The sequence below is a fragment of the Pezoporus flaviventris genome, unplaced genomic scaffold, assembly GCF_033815535.1.
Source record: "Pezoporus flaviventris isolate CSIRO_AGI_PZ_B2104156 unplaced genomic scaffold, CSIRO_AGI_Pfla_v1 ptg000086l, whole genome shotgun sequence".
Classification (NCBI taxonomy): domain Eukaryota; kingdom Metazoa; phylum Chordata; class Aves; order Psittaciformes; family Psittacidae; genus Pezoporus; species Pezoporus flaviventris.
Window position 1 is genome coordinate 1,792,072 of NW_026892634.1, and position 23,524 is coordinate 1,815,595.

Here is a 23,524-nt window from a genome sequence, read left to right on the forward strand (position 1 = left end):
TATTCATTCCAAATGGCATCTCACAAAAGGCCAAATTCCACCAAGGGATAAATGACTACTCATCCATGCCAACTTTAACAGGATCTGCTCTGCTCAGCAAAGGACAGCATTTTATAAAAGGCTCTTACTTGATTCTGCACCCATTTGCAAAAGTAAATACTGTATGCTTCTCTTGAGGCATTAGTGAAAAAGCAAACTCCTGCAAACAGGACAACAGCAACAAAAAATAACTTGAGTTAATGTTCTTACTGATTAAAAAACTGTTTTAGAATAAATTGACAGAAATCTCATGAATAAAAGGCAGTGTGCTACATAGTGCCTATGAATGAGAAAAGCCTGTTTTTGATAACAAAGACTACTTAAATAGCGTACTTCCTATAGGTTATTATGAAGAAAGTAGTGTAATACAAATAAGGTGGCTGCTAAGATATTAATAGGCTGGCTGCAGAAGAAAACTCCTATGCCTCTCTAGAACTGCAGAAGAATCTGTTCATCTTGCAACTTTCTTGAAGGCTCAAAGAGTTGCTCAACTGGCTCAAAAAGTTCAAAGACATTTGAATAACTTTTTCAGGCTATGTGCCAAAAATTGGTTCAACAGCTTGCAGAGATGACTTAGTTCTGAAAATACGCATACAACTTGACAACAGTGAACCTGCAAGCTATCTTCTCCAAAATTCTGGGCTAGAGACCTGAAGCAACAAAATCTGTTGCGTTTTCCCCCGCCCTTCCAGGCTGTACCTCACTTTTCTTCCCTGCAGTTTCCACTAAATATGTCACTGCAAACACTACCTCCTATCCTGTATATTGATATCTAAAAATATTATGCTACAGCAATACGGCATATAGCAACAACCAAGAGGGAATAAGGAAGTAATTTATTTTTTTATTTGGTGTGCCTGCTAAAATCCATGCTTTACTTTGAATCCACTGTCAAGCATCAGAAAGGGACTACTGTAAACACAGATTATATTTTTTTATTATTTATTTTTTTAATCTTTCAACTCAAAAGCATCATCTGCATTCTTTAGGACAGAAATCTTATTTTTCATTCCTTGTCCTCTGATAATTCTTGCATAATTACCTGAGTAAGCTTTAAAGGTTAAAAAAATACAGGTGTACAGCCAAACATCATAAAACCACTGTCAAAGAACTGGCTTGGAAACACAAATAAATACTCATGCTTTCCCTTCTTTCTTCTTCATCTTTTTCTTCTTCATCGTCTTCAACTTCTTTGTCATCTTTGTCATCTTCTTCTTCATCTTCTTGTTATCTTTGTCTTCTTCGTCTTCATCATCTTTTTCATCTTCTTCTTCATGTTCATCTTCTTTGTCTTCTATTTTGTCTTCATCTTCTTCCTCATCTTCATCATCTTCTGTTTCCATGCCTGGCCTTTGCTAGGAAATGCTTGCAGCAGGATTGTCACTTAGAGGACAAGAGACATGACACACTTGCCAGGATTCTTTTAAATTAGGGTTTTCTATGTGTGTGTGTGTGTGTGTGTATGTGTATACATATATATACATATATTAATTATTGTCATTTTTCTGTTGATCCTGAGTTAAGGGTATGGTGAGTGCCTGCATTTGAATTTCAGTGAGCCCCTAGCACTACTTTAAACCAGGGCTTACTGAGTTTGGTTTCAGGTACTGCTGCTAAGACATCCTAACACATTTTAGACAACAGAGTGCTGGTTTCCTCTGGGGAAGCTTGGAATCCCAGCACACACCAGATATAGGTTTCCTCTTAGTTGCCTCACATTCTTAAATCAGAGGTGTTATCCTGCACCTGGAGAGGATTTCCTTCCAGAATGCAACTGCTTACTTTGGTCCTAATCTCACATTTTCAACCTGAAGTTCCATACTCACTGAACATAATTCTTTCCTGTATGTCTTTTCAGTTTAACAAAATACAACCAACTTCTCTCAGGTCTCCTGAATGACTCCTGGCAGCTTTCAAATGCTCATAGCCCTGTGACCCTTAACATTTGAACTTTTCTCCAGCAAGGTGGAGCAAACTCACTCCTAAATGAGGCTGAGCTCTGCCTCCTTGAAGGTCTAACTCTGCCTCTGCAATACTCAACAGTAAATAGGGTAGAAACTGTGGCTCTGATTTGATTTGAAATATTTAAAGATGCCCCAGGGGGCTGTATCTTGCAGCAGAAGTATGATCAAATTTCAACACAACTGGAGGAAACACTTGGTTGTACTTGCATGGGGAAGAATGACAGCCAGTTGTAACGAATACCAATATTCGGGAGAGAGTTGTAAGCACACAGAACTGCCATACTTGTATGGCAGGAACAGCCATACAAGTAGCTCAGGTGACATACAGGTGACGTTTTCTCACATGTCACTCTTGAAACACTCTTCCCATCCACCCAGCAGCAGTGAAATATCTCAAAGAATATTGCTCTTCCTGACACAACTCTGTAGATAAGAAGGGTCTATCACTGTGTTAGGAAAAAAAAATAACAAAGAAACCCCAGCTTTTTCTGAAAAGAGCTTTCTCAAATGGCCCTAGTACAATTTCACAAATGCGAATAACATTCCATTCCATTCCATTCCATTCCTCACACTTTTTAAACAGCTTGCTGAAGGAGCTTATTGATTTCAGTTTTAGAAATTTCTTGGGCAACCTCTTTCATAAGTGCTTTAATCCCATCTGTTTAACTTCTCACATAACTGTTAACATGAACTCAGAATTACTTGTCTTGTGCACACACACCTTTGTGGGGTTGCTGTACAGACAGAATTGTAGCAGGCCTACATCTCCTTTCCTCATGTGAAAGCGTTTTTTGCTAAGGACTCGTGCCTGCGGGCTGCTGGAAAAAAGTAAACAAAACTCCAGCAGGGAGGAAAGAAAAAGGTTTGCCAAGAGGCCATGGTATTTGGCATAGTGCTTATCCCATGTATGCATTTTCATCTATCTACAGGAAACTCATGGGGCGTTAACACTACCAAAGATAGCTGCTGAAAATTCTTGAGACTGGAGGCAGACTGCAAGGGCAGGGAGAGTGATGCAACAAAACCCCACCTATTCCGTTACCTGGCTATAAAGGGTAGGGAATCCTAAAGCCTCACTTTTCCTGCTTGCATGGCACCCTCTTTTCATTCAACCATTCTGAAAAGTGCACAGATGATTACAGCTGTACAGCTCTAGTTCTCAGGTATTCATCTGCTCTATAGTCTTTTGGCTAAACTGCAGGCATACAAGCCTGCAACTGTGTCAGAAACCTAAGGAACCCAAGAACATCTTCAACTTGTAACCCTCAGAGGAAAGAGACTGAGATGTGGTAGCAAATACTGCCAGACAATTTCCGTGGGAAATTGTGCCCAAGGGTACTCAATATTCTTTTACTCCCAGTCAGAAGTATTTTGACAAAGCAGTAGTTATAATTAATCCTTAAGAAAAAAACACAACACCCAAAACAAAACACCAACCACCAAACAATCCCCCAGAATGTGACACTACCATTCTCTTTCCACACATACACATTCTGGTTTCTTTAGATTTATCATTCCAAAATGAAAGCACTAAAATAGAACCCTATACAATCAATAATTCATTGCAAAATAACAACCCAATCACATTAAAGGTTTAGTTTACCTCCACAGATTTTGTTAAAAATAAATGATTTTACCAAAGCATCAGTCTTTTGAGAGGTTCTGTAGATATTCTTGCTTAGAAACTAATCTTGAATGCCTTTCACTGCATAAAATCTAGATAATGTAAGAAATAGAGCAAATTTCTGAGAAAAGGCCTCAGAGGAACAGCATAAAAAATGACAACCAAATAGAAACAGAACAAGAGAAAATGCTACATGTTTTCAGAGCTGTGTAATAGGCTCACTTAGCATTAATAGCAATGATGCATTAGCTCCTTATTATTACCTTCTGTAGAAAAGAAGGTTGTACTAACCATGCACTTTTATCCATTATGAAAGTTCTGCAGCAGGAAGAAAAAAACAAGGCACAAGGTATAGCAGACATATTTTTCTAAGTAAATATAAATGCAGCTTTTTTAGATTTTAGACCATTTAATTAAAAAAAAATACACTATTTGGAGATCAGTATTTCTATGTACACAAAACTAAATGGATAGTAATTATGTAGGAATCTTACAAGCCCTTCTCATTTGCTGCTGTGGCAATTCTGTATTTCTGTTAGTAAGTACATGTGGATTTGAAGCTAGCTTCTGTCCGCCGAATTTTAATAGACTTGATTGGCTACATAGCAGAATATGAAGAAGTAGTAATTTGGAATAAAACACACTTTTCAAGAAAGTAACCTAAAATTAAGCTTTAGCATATCATATTTTAAAATAACAGAGTGTCTAGAAAAATATTACAATAGACAAACTTACTTGTAACATAGCAGCCTCCCAGTATCTGAAGGACGCTTACAAGGGTGCTGGGGAGGGACTCTTCATCAGGGACTGTAGTGATAGGACAAGGGGTAACGGGTTAAAACTTAAACAGGGGAAGTTTAGATTGGATATAAGGAGGAAACTCTTTACTGTGAGGGTGGTGACACACTGGAATGGGCTGCCCAAAGAAGTGTTACATGCTACACTCCTGGCAGCGTTCAAGGCCAGGCTGGACAGTCTTGGGCAACATAGTCTACTGTGAGATGTCCCTGCCCCTGGCAGGGGGGGTGGAACTAGACGATCTTAAGGTCCTTTCTCAAACCTAACATTCTATCACTCTATGATTTTATGTACTGCAAAATCAAACAGGTATCCAGGATATTTAAAAACACTTCCTGGAAAATTTACAAATTCTCAAATCCTTGCAAAATCTAAGATATTTCTCTTTAGATTTCTCACTTGCCACCTTCCAGCTTGACAATTTGTTATTTACATAACATAACTGAAGTGGAAATAGAGTCACAAGACAAAACTGAATGATAGCTACCTCTTCTTAGATGTATACATCTGGTTTGGGCTGAAAGCTCTACACAGGAGGCATTTGAAGGGCTGGAACCAACTGCTGTTATTTCTGGAGTTTATTTATGTTATACCTGCATTTACTTCAGCTTATTCTTCACTTAGATATTCAGCACTATTTCCCCGATGGCCCATGAGCGTCTTTCTGCATTTGTCTTCTTTTAAGAGGCATCAGAGACTGCATAAGAAATTTTTCCTTCAGAAGATCTTAATTACACTGTAGTCAACTTGGGAATAATCTATCTCTCCTACATAGGATTTGGGAGTGTTTTATTCATGTATCAGTTAGGCAGAGAGATAGGAATACTGCTTAAACAAGTTAAGAAAAAAAAGAAAACAAAGTAAAAAGGTGAGGTGGGTCACAATAGCATCTCCAGAAGGGCAAGTTAAAAAAAAAAGAGCAGGGCCACTTCAAGCAGTTGTAGGAAGAAGAAAAGCAAGCCATCAGAACTTTATCAGAAGGACCCAACATAGGATTGGGCTGTTACATCTCTCCCGTACATCTACAGGGACATTCTGCTTTTCTGCCAAAATCTTGAGTGAGTCCAACATATTTTGGGTTCTGGTAAGTTTTTTGTTTTTACTTTTCTCTTTCTTATAGAGCAAATAGTCTACATAACAGTTTGGTGCAATTCTGCATGTCATTTAAACATTACATACCATACCATATCAGCTTGTTTATAAAAGGAAAAAGCAGGTAATAATTTCTTTGCGTGCAAGAGCAATCACATTTTCCCAGTATCTGGAAACATGGGAATGCATGAGGGCACCAGAATTAATATTAACCAAGGCATTTATTTTTTTCCTTGGAGGCTTTTTCTTTCATCTTTCATTTTTCTCTCCTGGGTGCTCCAAGAATGAAGTGTCTTCCAGAGCCCCAGTATATGTATTTCAGCAAGTTCTTTATGCTGAATGAAAACATTCCAGTGGTTGAATGTCGTCAATACAAAACTTGTCAGCAAGTAAAATTACTCTAAGTAGCTGTACTATAATTTGAAAAAAAACTGATAGGGCAAATGAAAAACTTGTGGGGGCAAATTAAAAAAATGCAACTTCTGGGAAAATATGAGAGCACCTTTCAAAGGGATGATGTTTCAAACAGGAATGCTAATATCCTGAATCAGAAATGAGCTTTCGGGGGAAAAAGCATCCAGTGAAAAGTTTTCAAGATAAGAAAGCTGCTTCTACATTTATTTAATGGTATAAAAATGTTTTGCCTTAATAACTGAAAAAAATAATTTCTCTGCTCAATGAAAACAACCAACCAACCAACCAACCCACAAAAACCTAAAAGGTAGTATCTAGAACAGCTAACTTATGTGTAGAGTCTCCTGTATAACTTCAGATACACATTTCTCATTTTTGACAGTATTTAGGCCTGGATGTCCATGATTTTAGAAATGTGTTTGACTGAGGCACATTAAATCCATCACAGTTGAGTGCTCCTTCCTCCTTCTACAGATCTGAAAAAGTGGCATCTATCAGTGTAGTGGATAAGGACATGAGAAAGCTTCAAATGTGTCATTTCTAAATAATTGGGAAGCTTTGTTCTGCAAGAACTTCCTAGGGCCTGCCAGGTCACAGACAGGATGCAGCAGGTCCAAATTATCTAGGGGCCACAGATGCTGCAAAGGCTGCTGTTGTGCAACATGCTCTTCAGCTGCCTGTCAAGTCCAGGAGGTGATGTCCTAGGAAACCACAGCCATTGCTTCTACCAGGCTCTTGAATCCCTTAAACCATGATGCAAAGGCGCCAAGACTGCATGCTCCCAGAACCACATAAGTACCACAACAGCTCAGAAATAATCTTGAACTCTGATGTGCTGCTGACCAGCAGGATTTAGGAACTGGAGTGGGGTACCAAGTAAGTTCATATTGACTGGAGCCATGAATACAATTCTCCTCCGTACACTGAAATAAACTATGCTTTTAAAAAAGTGTCTCGGGCAGACTCTCCTGTGTCGAAACTACAGCAGAAGAGGATGGCGTAAGTTAAGGACATAACGAATGAGGGTTGTTGTAGTTTTATGACAGATCAAAAAAAGAAGTCTTTTGAAAACTCACTATGACTCCGTCTACCCCTCCACACCTTTACTCTAACAAAATACAAAGAATTCAACTTCTCCATAACAGCAGTTGTCGTAATTGAAGTAGTTATCTCACTTTTCCTATAACCATTATACCCTGTTATTCTTGTTTTCCCCTTCCTCTACTCTCCTGGCAGTACTTTCAGAAACCACAGTCCTTAGCAAATGTAACCCCTAATGTCTCTAGCCATTCCTCATAACATAGCAAAGGAGCCAGTCACACTGGGGTTTATGATTAAAAAAAAAAACAACTCAAAACCCAACAGAATAAGATTTAGACATGGTTTAAACAGTAACGAGCTTCAGGATGAATTGTTCTGCTACCACTATGAAGAGGAATGGCAAAAGCATTGCCATCTCGCCTGATGTCGGGAACTAAATTCATTAAGAGATGTTGCAGATACCCAGCAGAACCATGGGCATATGGGACAACTTTTAAGTCCCATTAAGTTTTCATACACAGTACAAAAAACACTTTCTGATCTCACTATCACTATCTTTAAATTCAAATTATTCTTCGTATCTTCTTTTCAAGGCATCGTAGCCAGCACTGGGTCTTTCCATGATTGCCTGAGAATTTTGGCAAATAGCAGCTCATAGGTCTGGAGCGCACAAATACGTTTTAATGAGACAATCTACTCAGAAGGGGAAGAAGAATCTGCAATATTGCAATTAAAGTGATGCTTTCATGATACGCGAGAAATTGAATCATTAACTAATTTTACATAGGATACCAAAAAGCATTGTTTTCTCATTTGAATTTAGGATATAAAGAAGAAAATCTTTGGTTACAAACAAGTTTTGTGCTTTCAAACCAGACCACATTTCCCTCATTCTCAGTCCATTTCAGGCAGGACAGAGACAGCTTATTAGGCTGCTACAACATATGGGATTGAGGGTGATACTTGTCTCAACAGAGTACATTTGCAGTACAGATGTCTCAACCACATCTGCTCAAAGAAACTTGGTAACACAAAGCATCCTTGTATCTGCATTTTTTTGTCTATAAACATCAGCTACTAGATGACAAAACACTCTTAGCCTTTTATGAGGAAATAACACGGTGGATGGATGATGGCAGAGCGGTGGATGTGGTCTACCTTGACTTCAGCAAAGCATTTGACACAGTCTCCCACAGCATCCTCACAGCTAAATTGAGGAAGTGTGGTCTGCATGATCAGGTAGTGAGGTGGACTGTGAACTGGCTGAAGGAGAGAAGCCAGAGAGTTGTAGTCTATGGGGCGGAGTCTAGTTGGAGGCCTGTAACTAGTGGAGTGCCTCAAGGGTCAGTACTGGGACCGGTATTATTTAATATATTCATCAACGATTTAGATGAGGGAGTTGAGTGTACTATCAGCAAGTTTGCTGATCACACTAAGCTGGGAGGAGTGGCTGACATGCCAGAAGTCTGTGCTGCCATCCAGCGAGACCTGGACAGGCTGGAGAGTTGGGCAGGGAATAACTTGATGAAATATAAGAAGGGAAAGTGTAGAGTCCTGCATCTGGGCAGGAACAACCCCAGGTTCCAGTATAGGTTGGGGAACGATCTGTTAGAGAGCAGTGTAGGGGAGAGGGACCTGGGGGTCCTAGTGGACGACAGGATGACCATGAGCCAACACTGTGCCCTTGTGGCCAAGAAGGCCAATGGCATCCTGGGGTGTATTAGAAGGGCAGTGGTTAGTAGGTCGGGAGGTCCTCCTTCCCCTCTACTCTGCCCTGGTGAGACCGCATCTGGAATATTGTGTCCAGTTCTGGGCCCCTCAGTTCAAGAAGGAGAGAGTCCAGCGCAGGGCAACGAAGATGATTAAGGGAGTGGAGCATCTCCCTTATGAGGAAAGACTGAGGGAGCTGGGTCTCTATAGTTTGGAGGAGACTGAGGGGTGACCTTATTAGTGTATATAAATATATAAAGGGGGAGTGTCACGAGGATGGAGCCAGGCTCTACTCAGTGGCAAACAATGATAGGACAAGGGGTAATGGGTACAAACTGGAACACAAGAGATTCCACTTAAACTTGAGAAGAAACTTCTTCTCAGTGAGGGTGACGGAACACTGGAACAGGCTGCCCAGGGAGGTTGTGGAGTCTCCTTCCCTGGAGACATTCAAAACCCGCCTGGACACATTCCTGTGTAACATTATCTAGGTGTTCCTGCTCCGGCAGGGGGATTGGACTAGATGATCTTTCGAGGTCCCTTCCAATCTCTAGCATACTGTGATACACACCCCACACCAGTTTAGTCACAAGTCACACTCAACTGACAAAAAATGCAGAGCTGACATCTCTGAAAGCATCAGGTCAGGACAGACTAAATACACTGAACATGGGGGAGAAAACCTCCAGCTTTACCCATGCTTCATATTCTTGCAGTAGTTTTTCAGGAGGGAAAAAAAAAAAAGGAAAAAAAAGGAAAAAAAAAGGAACGAAAAGCTGCTTGATGAGGAAGATGAAAACAAAATGCCTGAATTCCTCTCAACACCTTCCAGCACCTGTGCCAAATACAAAGAGCCAGATCTGTAGCAATACACAGGAATGTACCAGCCTGTTCTCTCTCATTCCAGCACATCTTCATCAGTCCCTTTGGAAACTGGTGACTGCAACACCAGGCTCCAAAGCCCTGGGCTCCTCAGCTCCAGCACTGCCCAGAGTCAACACAAGGTTTGCTGGATAAGCAGCCCAAAATGCTGTCACACATGGACTCACGACACAGCTACTGCTGGGCCACCACATGCAGATGAATCCCACAGAAGAGGGCAGGAGTCTGTGCCAGGCTGCAGAGCAGGGTAGGATCAGTTCCACAGCTCCACTAACAAACAAAAGCTCAACTGCAGCCACTACAGTGCTACATAAGAACTGGTGCTTCTTAATGCAATCTTTTATATACCAAAGGCAAAGAAAAAAAATCACTGGTGTAACAGGACTGAAAACTATTTGCTTCTTGTTTTGAACAGGGTTCCTTTTGAAAGGACTCTGTTGAAAGTGAAAGAAAAGAGAAGAAAACCAGAAGAAGCAAAGGCCAGTTAGTCAGGCACTAGGAGTAATGGGTACTGTGTCATCTTCTTTTTCTTAAAAAGAAGACTCCACATATTGTTTTGGTACTCTTCACCTGAAAAAAAAAAAAAAAAAGAAAATCAACATTTAAATGAATAATATTTAAAAACACAGACAGCTCATTAGTAGTAAATTCATAACAATAAAAAATTTAAACCACTAAAATTTGCAGATTCTAGTCAGAAAATTAAGACATTTACAAGCATTTCCCAAAACTAAGATCAAATGGTAGTGTTGAAAACTAATAAAGTTTTGTTTCCCATACATGAGTTATCAGTTCAGTACTCTGACCATCACAGCTTTGTTAGGGAAGTTAATGAACAAATCAAAACCTTTTGTTATTTCAGCAACTACTACCAACAAAGCCATGCTTCACATCTGGTGAGTAACTTCCTAACACCAGGGAGCTCTCACCCATGAACATACAAACACAGAAAAGTCAAAATTCTTTAATCAATATTTAATTAAATTTAGTGAAGCATAGAATGGAATGTGCTATATGATTAAGAGTTCTTGACAGTAATGAATTGTTCATTATAACTTCACTATGTGTTTCAGTGATACGGTTTGCTTCTGAAGTCCAATAACTCCCGGTTAACAAAATTTACATACAGATGTTTGTTGACAAGTTTTAAAGTGAATGCATTCATACTTAATAAATATTTTATACTGGAAAAGTGTCTAATCAGAGAGAGCACAACTTATTAGTGAGAAAGTGTTTTAGATACCATACGTATCAGTGCTGCACTTTTCAGCTATATTCAAAATGACATACAACACAGGGGTTGTCTTCAATCAAACCTAGAAACCAGTGTTCTGCATCAAGTTAAAAAAAAACCAAAGCAAACAACTCATCACCTGCTACTAAAAACTTCAGAACTTCTGCAAGATGCAAACTATCCTACTGCACATGTGAGAAGCATGGAAACAAGAACTGCAAGTTAATAGGTTTATACTTGCATGTGGAGTCTACAGACCGTTGAGGGAAACACAGCTTAGTAAAATCTCACTGCTCAGAAAGCATCCAGTTATATTTGTTTTCAAACAAAAAGATTGAAGATGCGTGTGTGTCTAATCATGGTAAAAGTCTAGACAGAACAAGCAGGAATCTCAAGCTACTATAATAATAAAAAGGATTAAACCACTGCAGAAATTTCAAACATACACTGGTCAACAGTGCTTATTTACAAGATTGGTTTGTGAAACAAACACAATTTTAATGGTCAGTGACTTTTAAAAAACAATCTGTTTTTACAGGTCTTTAATTCTATAACTCTGGTATTCTTACAAACATACTGCATATAGGCACACAAGATCTTTTCTTTCAAGACTAACTTTATACTGGATTTTCCTGTTCAACTGTATCAAGGAGCACTGCTCGCTTCATGACTTTGACAGCCCCAACAAATTAAAATTGATGTATTTGATTAAATCATAGCTTTAATTCTGATTTTAATCTAAAACATAGCTAATGTGACTAAAAATTTCCTAAGGGAGAAACATGGTGATGCAGATCTGTTACCTAGAAAAATTTTAAAATCATTTTGAGGACTCAGCAAACAAATAATAGGACAATTGGAATCTTCCATGCTGTAGAATTTAGCTAAGAATTATTAGACGTTCTTCAGCATCTAATATTTGCCATGTTTTTGCAGGTTATGAAAAGAAGTCATAGGATTATAAACCAGCTAATTTAACATGTTTTACAGAGACTTTGTTATCAAGAACATTAGTAACTAGAAGATCTCCAAATCATGAGCATTATCAATTTCAATAATATCTTCAGGGTCCATCTTTGCTTCGTGATGCCCCTCCTGTAGATCATCCAGGGAAGCCAGAGCTTCAGTCGTATCACTAGCGAAAGTCTCACGAGATGCATCATCATATTCTTGCAGGTTGAGCCCTCTTATGGCTTTTTTCATCTTCTTTCCTAGAACTTGTATTCTCCTCTTCTTAGCAGCTTTTTTGTTTTCATACTCCTTTTGGTTCTCCAGGTAGAATATTTCCTTGAAAGAGAACAAAACAAATTTGGGCATATTCAGCTTACTAGTGTTTCCTGAAGAAAAATAAAGTAGTTAAAATAATAAATTACAAATATTGTTCAGTAATATTTAACTAACATTATTGATAACAGAAGCATGAGGATAGACTGCACTTAAGGAAAATGCCCCAAAGATGATAAAAGGACTGGGAAGCCTCAGAGAACAGGGTTTGTTAAGCACACAGAAAAGGCAGCTCAGGGAAGACCTTATCATCAAGTTCCGGTATTTAAAGAGTGGCTACAAAGAAGATGGAGATTCCTTTTTTACAAGGAAAAAGGAAGGGTACAAAAAAAAAAAAAAGAAATTCCAACTGGACACAAGAGGGAAATTCTTGACTATCAGCCACTGGAATCACCTCCCCAGGGAAGTGGTTGATTCTCTAATGTTAGACACTTTTCAGATTCAGCTGGACAGGGTGCTGGGACATCTTGTCTAGATTGTGCTTTTGCTAAGAAACGTTAGACTAGATCGTCACTGAGGTCCCTTCCAACCTGGTGTTCTATGATAAATTATTTTATTACATAAATTCTCAGCAATCCCATAGTATATGTAAATAAGCATCATTAAGTTTTCACTTCAAGTGTGTTGGTGATACAAAACTGGGAGGAACGGGTGGTAGACCAGAGAATCACACTGCCACATGGAGGGACCTATTGAGGAAATGTGACCAAATATTTTATCACAACTTGAAAAAAATTTCCTCCAGAACTGATATTTGAGTTCATATCTCATTATCTGTACTGTCAAGCAGTTGTGAACCTCATTAACATCTTCTCTACTGCAATATACGACTGTTACAAGTTTCCTCTATATTTGAAGGAATGTAGCAGAACTAAATGCTGCTACATACCCCTCTTTCTCCGGTTATTTTCTTCTCCCTAAAAACTGCAAGCCAAGTGCAAAGGACACGCAAATCTGTGATGCTGGTATACATGACAACCTCCATGATGACAGGATTACACATTTTTACCACAGTTTTGCACAACAAATGAAGTCTCATACCATCAGTGAAGTTTGTTTAGTGAAAACTGCTGCCTCATTAAACACTCGCCAGAATTACCAAATGAATAATGAGACACAGAAGTACAAGGGCATGGAAGACGTGTGGGAGAGCATTTTTTTTTTTTTTTAATCAAACTTGCAACTTTTTGTGACCAACTTTAAGCTATGAAAGATTGTTGCGCTCTTTTTTTTAAATTTTTTTTTAAAACCTAAAATGACAGTTTACTTTGATTTGTTTCTCAATTCCCAGTACAAAAGGTTAGGATAGTATGCAGAGTGAGGTGTAGTAGCAAAATAAGTATTTCTTTTACCAAAAGCTTCAATGAAGTTAGGAAAAAAAAATAAAAAAAAAATCAACCAACCAAACCTTCAAAAAAACCCCAAAACCAAGTCAAGTTGTTTAAAGTAAATGAAAAAAATACCATCTAAGTCTGCTTCATACCTTAAAAAGAAAGGTAATAATATTTACAAGCTGACAAAGCTGATTTGGTGAGAACACAGATGATGCCAGTGAGCAATTCAGACTAAGATTAGACCAGTATCTAACTTTATTGGAAATACTGCCTGTCACTACAGCTGGAGCTATATAGGAAAAAAGTATTCTGTTAAGAGAACTGTGTTCAATTCATGCACAATGACAGAGAGCTCCAAAAGCCAGAAATACATCTGTAGATATCATTGCTGTAAGGCATACACAAACTAAAAAAAAAAAAAATCCAATGTTCATCTCTTCAGATTCTACACTCTCAACATCCTCAACAGGTTTTTGTGACTGATAACATATAAGAGGTGTTCTCACTACCTAGCATGAATGGTAATTCATCTTCCCAGCCCCCCTACACTCCCCATAAATTCTGAATATGAAAAGCTGGTTTCTTTGCAATATAGTTAGTTGCGGTAGAAGCTGAAAGAGATTAAATCAACATTTCTCGTAGGTAAAAAAGTAAATCCTTTGGACCATCATTTGCACTCTTGATAATTTTACCTTGATTTGTTCTTCTTTGATACTAGGTGTGTTCTTCAGCAGGTTTAAATAAACGCCCCCTGGTGTTCTTCTCCGAGTGCCATTCTTCATAGGGAAAGAACAAATACATAATAGCAAGCTAAATATGTAAGTGTTGATATAAATACAGCATCTAAGATGATTCTCTGTATTGAGACAGAGTAACAAAAAATGTTCTGCTGGGTGAGGTTTTACATAAAACCAACCCTGGCTATGTTTTATTTCTGACTGAACTAGTCATAAAAAGGTCACAAAACAGGTTAGTACATTTGGGTAGGTAAATTACAAGGTTGCAAAAAATTTGCTCTAGAATACAATACCAAACTGTTCAGGTACATACTAAAACTGATTTTGGTAGCAAAGAAATAAAATGTGAGTAGTATTCTAACAACTATCACAAAGAACTACAATAATGTATATGCTAGGCTGAATATTCACAACATTCATGACATACAAGACCAGTAAAACATCAAAAAATGAATTTAATAAAATTACATAGATCACTTTTTTTTTTATTGTATTCTGCAGTTCTACAACTTATCTGCATATCTCCAGGATTTTGCATTTCTGCCTAGGTAGGAAACGCAACGCATACTTTGTAGTTTCTCCCCACATTAGTTCCATGCTTTAACAGTTTTTACTGTAACAGCAGCAGTGCAATATGCCATACCACAATGAAGCATGAATGGACTCAGCTCTGAAACCTTCGTAAATTACAAGCACTAATTACTATACTACTACCCAACTGCCCTTTGCAGTCTACGAAGCTGAACCGTTACTCCAGTGCTCTGATATTGTACTAAACATGATATTTTCTGCTAAATAACAAAGTAAAACAAAATCCAAAAGTTCTAAGAACAGAGAAGGTAATTTTTCATGTCCCTGAAACGGGATGATAAAAGTATATGGCATCTGCTACCAGCACAAATTCCCAAGAAAGAAAAACAGTATGATCTGCCTTTCAAATAGTGTGCTCTGATCTGCAGCCAAAGAAACCTATGCCACCAGGGGTGGTGTCCTTTCATCTCCTTGGTTAGCACTTGTCAGTAAGTACTTTAATCTTTCAAGACAATAGACTGCTCCTAAGACAACCTGGTAGCTGTAAAATTGTTGTCTTCTTGGGGTGTTTTTTTTTTGTGTGTGTGTTTTTTTTTTAATCACCCCCTTTCCTCTTCTCTGCTTCTAGTGCTGGAACTTAAAAGACAAATTATAAACAAATGCCTGAAAGTGCTTACTAGTTCCCTTTTTTTTTTCTTCTGAACTTTTGCAGTGAGGCTCATTATTAAATAATAAAAACACCCCAACATAGCGAGAAATTCCAAGAAGAGTATTCATGATTTTTAATAGAACTCAGTACTCAGTTTTGCTCTACTGATACACAAGCCAAAGGTTCTCTAATAAAGCTGACATTCCCTTTTGAAAGCTACTCTTAGAACACGACATTAGAAATGCTCACTGCTGAGTATGGCACACTAACTAACCCAGTAGATACACGTTTGGCAGCACCGACCTATCTGACTTACTGAAGAAATGTGCCAGAAACTTCACATGGATCCTAACGTCACAGCTTTTTATTCAAGCTTCAGAACCCATCCCACTTAGTTCTCTGCTGAAAGATTCCAACGGGAGGCAGGGTAACAAATACAATGTTGTAACTGTTAATTAGTTACTAATCTCAGTACAAAAAATTGGGTAATTCCCAGGTTCATTCATGTTATTTTTCACTCAAATCCTGCTGAACAATTATCTTAATATTTGTTAAGTGAGTTTCATGGCAAGTGACAGCCATGAAACTGTGTGAGAACCTGGCCAATGAGAAAGCTGTGCAATGGCCCTACATAAAGATTCTGCAAGTTGTGTTTGTTGTGTGTCTCCTCATCCACAAACCCAGAACACCTCATGTTTCTTACCACTATGAATAGTCCACCATTTTGTTCCACTTCAGCTGTTTCCATAAGCAGTTCAATAGCTTTCCTCTTCCCAATTATTTTCACTACCCGGGCAATTAAATCTTTCTTTGGCTCACAAAGGCTGGGAGGAGGGGGGAAAAAAAAAAAAAAAAAAAAGAAAAAAAGGTACATTTAATTTCTTGAGTAAAATGGACCACGGAAGTTCCATAATGAGTAATTAATTCTGTGAAACATAAACCTCTGCTAAAATTAAAGATCTGTATATTTAAATGTGTTTCAATGACTTCTTGAATCAAAGTACCAAGTTTCTGAGGGATAGTTTTTTTTCTAAAGCATGCATTTTAAATTTTATTTCAGTGAAAATGCCTTGAGTTATTGTTTTCCTGCCACAGACATGTGAAAGATTAAACCAAGTAATAAACTGCTATACAAACCTCTGAAATTAAAGTACTAAATTCTGTTGTGCATTTAACAGTTAAAATTGCAGCAATTTCGCAGTTAAACCAACAATTATCCAGACACAACAGTAAGTGTAAAAGTGCCCCTTTATCATGTGCCATTCAGACAATAGTAAAAAAAAATACATAGTAAAAAATCACAGCCTGTTGATTAATCCAAGATAACATATAAAATGCAAACAAGAAAAAATACTGCAGTATTACCAAGTTAAATTGTATTCTCTTGTTAGTAAAAATGTCTTCATACAGAAAATTTTGTTGTCAGTCTGCATGAAGGAAAAAGCTTACAAAGTATGTACACTCTTACTGGAAAAGACTGTAAGCCCACAGATCAATACCACTTGCCCAGAGCAAGAGTTCAAATGCTAATTCTCATTTTTTAATGACAAAGCTTCTCACTAAGCACTTCAGTCCTAAGCAACACAGCTCAGTGGTTTTACATTCTGGGGACCAACAGACCACCATCATTACCAAAATTTCTTGAAGACAACTGGCAAGCCTCATCTCTTCAAATGATGACATTACTATGCTATAAAGTTGCATGTGCTACAATAACTGCATACAGAAGGTGTCTGAACATACTGAGGAACTATTTAGATCACCCAGGCTACCTTCAGCTGCTTCAACTGTATGACTGAAGTTACCTGAAATTAAATGTTAAACCTCACGTTTTAGTGACAATTGCCCCAGTCATGAAAAGGATTGCCCAACCTTTTTATATAACTGAGTTCTAAATTGTGGCTTACTGGAAGAGATGAAAATATTTCTCAAAGATGCAGAGAATTCGAGATAATCAGGACTCCTTAGAAAGCTGTTTAAATAGACCTTGTGTTAGCAGCACTGGCAGTTTAAACGATCAAATCCCCACCTAGTGTTCGTTCTGGCCCTGCATAATCCTCCGGTATGCGTGCTTTAACCAGCAGCTGTTCACTGCAACAGGAACTGAGTGAGGTAGACAACAAATGGCATAACATGGCCAGAAAAACTCGTTGATTTTAGTTCACTGTCTGGGCCAGCACAACAAAAAGGTATGAATCCAGGCACAGATAGCACACCACAGATGAAAGAATACTGATGTTGCATGTATAACCACAATCCTACTGATGGAGTCCATCACTGCTATTGCTACAAAATTGTGGAAGACAGGCTTCTGCCTTACTCTGATGAAGCTCAATAGAGCAAAGAGAAGTTTATTACAAAAGACATGCTCAAAGTTTTTAGATTCATAAATAAGACACTGAGAACTGACAACAACATTAACAATTGTCTAATTGCTATTGCTGTATTTCAGCACCTGGTCATACTAAGTAGCACATGTAAAAACAACAATGACCAATAAACCCATGCTTTATTTAAAAGTCAAGCTATCAGTAAATCCTTAAACTCTTGTTCCCTGTTTAACATAATGTTCTTCTGTGGCAGTTTAAGTCAATCTAGAGTAAGCGTGACTGCAAAGCATCTCCCTCCCTTGGGAAACTATGCAGCAAACTGGCTCAGGAGACAAATCTGTCTGCAAACTAGTACTTTAAAAGATAAAAAAAAAAAAACCGATGGCAACGGGCTTCTGGACAGGTAAATTAAACTGTGACTCAGCTCATGTACAATAACTAAGTAGCAGGACTGTGAAAAGAACTGGATGGCGGTAGTGTGCATACAGCCAGAACTTCTTAACCCCAACACTGGTTTCCATAAATGAACACAGAACTGCAGCTCAGTTTCACAATATAGAAAGAAACAAGTTGATTTCAGTGCTACTGTCTAACCTTGGTACAGCCCTTCATTACAACAGCAGCAAACGTTTTCTTCAGACAAGCATGTTCCACATTAAGAATATGTATTTCAGAAGATGTGCTCTCCAAAACACTACATAGCAAGTAAGCTATAATTTCAAAAGTTTTATAACTTAGCCAGATTTTTATGGTGACCACAGAAGGCATTTATTGGTGTCCAACTTCAAATACACATTTTCACTCACAAAGTATTTCCTAAAAATAGCCCCATTACTAAATCTGTACTGTGAGAAACAGATATTTTTCCTTGCCATTGTTCTCAAATAACAGAATATTTTGGCAGACCTTAAAGAGGGGAAAAAAAAAAAAGAATACATTAGACAGTATTACTGGATGCTTCTACAAGAAGCTAGCCATAATGCTGCATTTTAACCCTAGGATTTTGGAAATACACTTTGGAAAGGAACTCACGCTGTTTGTAGTGCTGAATGCCATCTTACATATTTAAAAGCAAGAAAGTTTTTCTTCTTCCGTCTTCTTTTACATCAACAGTTTACCAATACTTACAGAAGTGAAGATACGCTGCTACTAAACTCACCGATAAGCGATTTCATCTGCCACTTTTTCTTCTGAATCTTCTTCTGTTATCTCATATCTTCCTTTATATTTCATTTCTTGTCTTTCACCTAGTCTATCTTTCAGAGGTCGCTTCCGTCTAACAGAGCCTTGTCCATTTTCTTCTTCTGCTGGCAATGTTTTCTTATCATCGTGCATGTATTCATCCAGTTCTTTATCCAAAGTCTCTGCCTCCTTTTGCTGAGCTTCCTTCATCAGCTTTTTAGCCAGTAAATAATTGTAAGTCTCAGACTGCCTGCTTCTGTCAATACTACCATCCATGCCTAGAATTCCAAGTTCATTAGCCACTGCATCCTGATTCTGCTCCTGGAGCACCATACCCCAAATGTTGTTGACCTTCTTGCCACCTACAGCAGTTTGGTTTTGGTGGCTGTGGCTAAACTGAAAAGGCTCAGATTTAGCAGGAGGGAAGTTGAAACATTTTTGTCGCTTTCGTTTCCACAGACAGCTGTCATCATCAGATTCAGAAAAGCTTTCATCACTTGAATCTACACTTTTGGTTGTTCGGTAAGGAACACTTAGTGCACATGATGAAATGCTGTTCTGGAATGGTCTGCCCAAATCACTGCCATCAAGTGAGTTCTGAAATGAAAAAGTAAATGTCCATTAACTTAATAACTCTTGCAAATCAAAACAGCTGTCAAATCACACCAAAGATTTGATTAGCTCATTGAGCTCGCAGGAGTCACTTAACGTCATCTTTGTTGAATGACATTAAAATTATTGTGAGACTGGAAAAACTACTAAAATTCCCAAATTGGACAAAGACACAACATGCACAGCAGTTTCAAAAACATAAAAACCAAACCACCACAGCAATTTAGCATGATGCTTTGGTTTGTTTTTATCTGCAAAGAAATTTTTTTCAGTTTGAAAGAGGTCAAAATTAGTGATCTGCTATGAAAGACTGATCTGAAATCAGACTCCACTGTCTTAAAGATCGGTATGAGAAACTGAGATGGGATTCCACCTATCTTTTGTCTCAGAGACAAAAGAGATAGGTGGGAGGAGTTAAGATTCCAAGATCCATTGCCCGAGGGATGAGTGGGAAAGAGCTAAGACTCCTGCATACATTACCTCGAGGATTGGTGTGTGATGTTGCTACCCATTATTCCAAGAATTGCTGCAGACCCCTGCAGCTGAAGAGCTGACTGCAAGATGAGGGAAAATGGTCCACCAGGAACATGCAAGACATGACATGAACAACAGAGGTACTCCCCCCAGCTCATTAGAAAAGGGGGAGAAAAAGTAATCTGTCCACTGATTGCTACTGTGGACCCTGAGGGGCACCCTCCATAAGACATCACCATGAGGGCAACACCATGAGGGCAACTCCACGAGACACACTCCACTGCCTACCTTCAAATGGATGACTCGAGAAGGTCGCCTTCACAAGGCCACCCACCTCCGATGACTACTGTGGACTCTTGGGGGACACCGCTCTGATATCAGCTACAATTCCTGAAGGGCTCCCACCACCAATGATGACAGATCCCTGGGACACCACTGGATCCACTCTCACTGCACCCTGAATCCTTGCTTCATTTCCATCATTTTTCCAATCTGTCCTATCACTATCCCCTTTATTAATAACTGTCTTTTTGTAATACACCAGCTGATCAATAAAGGTACTTGACCTCATTTGTGTCTTAATTTCACTCTTGGGATCACAGACTGAAACAGGGTCCGACACTGGGGTTTTCTCCAGTTGGACCCGGACACCTGCAACAACAGTCTTCCCAGAGACTCAAAAAAGAAGCAAGAATGACCAAAAGAAACCAAAAACAAACCCACAAAACTTGGATGTTGCTCAGACTTTGAGAGGCTAACAGTGCATTGTGAGTCTGGTTCAACCAGGACCGCACATCATCAGCTGGGGACACCAGTACATTACAAACTGGGGTTTGCTTCCTTTAAGCCAACAAAGCACAGACTCACTATGGCTTCTAAACTAATTAGGACAAACCCCCTAAAGTTTCAACATACTTCACAAAAAAGAAGACTCCCATTGCTATAAAAATACTCACAAAATGTTATTTCCCCATACACCTGAGAAATAAACATTACAGCCAAGCCTGCTCAAATCTGCATAACCTGAAAAAGCACCACAGGTAACATAACCCAAAATTCTTATTCCCAATTGCTGGAAACTTTCAGCCATGCTGGCTGTGCTAATCTGTGGTAAGAATTTTCATTACTCATAATTCCATTTTTTTCCCCAGTCGGTTTCCTATCCTAAAATTAGGTGCTAACCCCCAATGTCCTGGGTTCAGCTCTAACAGTTACTTTTCTCTTTCTTAGTAGCTGGTGCAGAGCTGTGTTTTCAACTTTAGCACGAGGACAGTGGTGATAACACACTGATGGTTTTAGTTGTTGCTAAGTAATGGTTACTCCAATCAAAGGCTTTTCAGTCTCGTGCTCTGCCAGTCAGGAGCATCGCAAGAAACCAGAAGGAAGCGCAGTCAGCACACCTGAGCCAGACTAGCCAAAGGGGTATTCCATACAGCACATCGTGCCCAGTATATAAACCTGGGGGAGTCACCTGGAAAGCCCAGATCGCTGCTCTGGTCGGATGGTTATTGGTCGGCGTGTCGTAAGCAATCATACTGTACATCACTTGTGGTCATTGTTTTCTTTTCCCTTCTCCCTTAAACCACAACATATGATTTTTAGAAATGGGCTCTCTTCCTTTAATCTCAGGTGAAATTAAAAAAAAATAAAGCACCAAAAATCAACTTTATTTAACCTTACTGCTTTCACCACCATTATAGCACCATTTCTTCATCCTCCTATTAGCAAACAAAAACCACAGGTCTTCAACTAATTTTATCATGTTATGAACTACAAACCTTTAATTTAAAATGTATTCTGTAAGAAGACAGGCTGAGGAAGTTGGGGCTGTTCAGCCTGGAGAAGAGAAGGCTGCGTGGAGACCTCATAGCAGCCTTCCAGTATCTGAAGGGGGCCTATAAGGATGCTGGGGAGGGACTCTTCATCAGGGACTGTAGCAATAGAACAAGGGGTAATGGGTTCAAACTGAAACAGGGGAAGTTCAGGTTAGATATAAGGGAGAAGTTCTTTACTGTGAGGGTGGTGAGGCACTGGAACAGGCTGCCCAAAGAACGGATAATTGCCCCATCCCTGGCAGTGTTCAAGGCCAGGTTGGACAAAGCCTTGGGCACCATGGTCTAGTATGAGGTATGCTTGTGCCAAGAGGGGTGGAACTAGGTGATCTTGAGGTCTATTCCAACCGTAACCATTCTATGATTCTACACAAAACACAAAAAAAATCCCATATTTAGAGTAACTTATTTTGTGCTACACCTCCCAGAACTGTATTGCTAATAAATCAAAATAACTACAGAAAATAAACATCCTTACATACGGAGCGTCGTATACTGTTTTATCTTATTTTGAAATCTCTTCCTGCCCGCACACCACCATGAATTCCTCATGAACTCCATAACCCACTCTAACCTGAAAACACTGAGACACTCGGCAACAAATAACATCTCAGCTATTCACAGGTGCAGGAGTCGTGAAGCCCAGGGAAAGCAGCGGCCGGCACTCGGCATGCTCGCTACTACGGGTTATTCTGTTGCTCTTGCAGGGGCCGGCGGTATCGGTGAGCGCTCTCCTCGGCTCACCAAACCCAGTGCCAAGCCGCAACAACTCCACCACCCCGCCTCGCATCGTGCGAGCTTCCCAAGAGGGGGCACCGGGGACACACGCCCGTTCCTGAGCCCAGAGCGATCTCTGAGTCCTGAGGAAGGGCCCCCGATGCCCAGCCGCAGGGCCTGAAACCCCTCCGCAGCCGCTCAGCACCGCCAAGCTCGGCTGGGCATCAGGGGCGCCGGTCGGGCCTCTCGCTGCGTTCGCCCGGTCGGGCCTTCCTACTGGAACCCAGGCCACGCCGCCTGCCACCTGGCCCTCCTCACCTGCTGCCGGCGCCCGGGGGAGCCGACTCCAGGCATATCGGAGTCCGAGTCAGAGAGCTCGCCGTCCTCCACATCGTCTTCCATGCTCCGCACCTCCAGCGCCATCTCAACACCGCCGGAACGCCAAAGCGGGGCGACGAGCCGGGAAAAACGGTGCGGGCGCAATCGTGGCACCTCCCTCCCACCAATAGGGAAGGGGGCGACGGTGACGAAGGCCGTGGTGCGTGTCGGGAGCGCCGACGACCGGGTGGGAGGGCGGGAAGGGGGAGAAGGCAGATTCGTGGGGGATGTGTGCCGGGAGAAAGGGGAGCGGCTGGAGCGCGCCGCCATGTTGTGAGCGGCAGGCGGGTGCTGTGGTTGGGGTAGCGCTCCGTGCCGGTGTTCTGCCGCCTTGTGTCGCCGTTGCAGTAGAGGAAACGCGCGGTGCTGCACAAAGAAAGACGGCTTCGCCGCCTGCCCAGGGCGGCTGGTAGGGCTCTCGGTACCCGGTGCCGTGTGCGGTTCGTCCGCACCGAGGGAAACAGAAACAACAACAACAACAACAGGAAGCAGTTGTTGTATTATCGTGTTAGTAAGATGGTCCGTTTTGATCTCGACAGCAGATCCTTGGGGCATTTCTTCACAAATCGTGGAAGAAAAGCATATCTACTTGCAGTGTCACTCAAAACCCCCTAGAAGCTGGGAGAAACGTCTTGTTCCCTGCTAGTGAAGAGGAAATAAATGACC

The 23,524-nt window shown here is 40.1% G+C and overlaps 1 protein-coding gene across 1 annotated transcript; it reads right to left on the reverse strand.

Moving 5' to 3' along the window:
• Positions 1-10,524: 10,524 nt before the first annotated feature.
• On the reverse strand, positions 10,525-22,990 carry PHAX (phosphorylated adaptor for RNA export). The gene is made up of 5 exons (XM_061475617.1): positions 22,799-22,990; positions 18,823-19,442; positions 16,037-16,157; positions 14,109-14,192; positions 10,525-12,085 (listed from the first exon to the last, which is right to left on the reverse strand). The coding sequence occupies exons 1-5, from the start codon at positions 22,901-22,903 to the stop codon at positions 11,816-11,818; spliced, it is 1,200 nt and encodes a 399-aa protein (XP_061331601.1). The 5' UTR covers positions 22,904-22,990; the 3' UTR covers positions 10,525-11,815.
• Between the last annotated feature and the right edge of the window lie 534 nt (positions 22,991-23,524).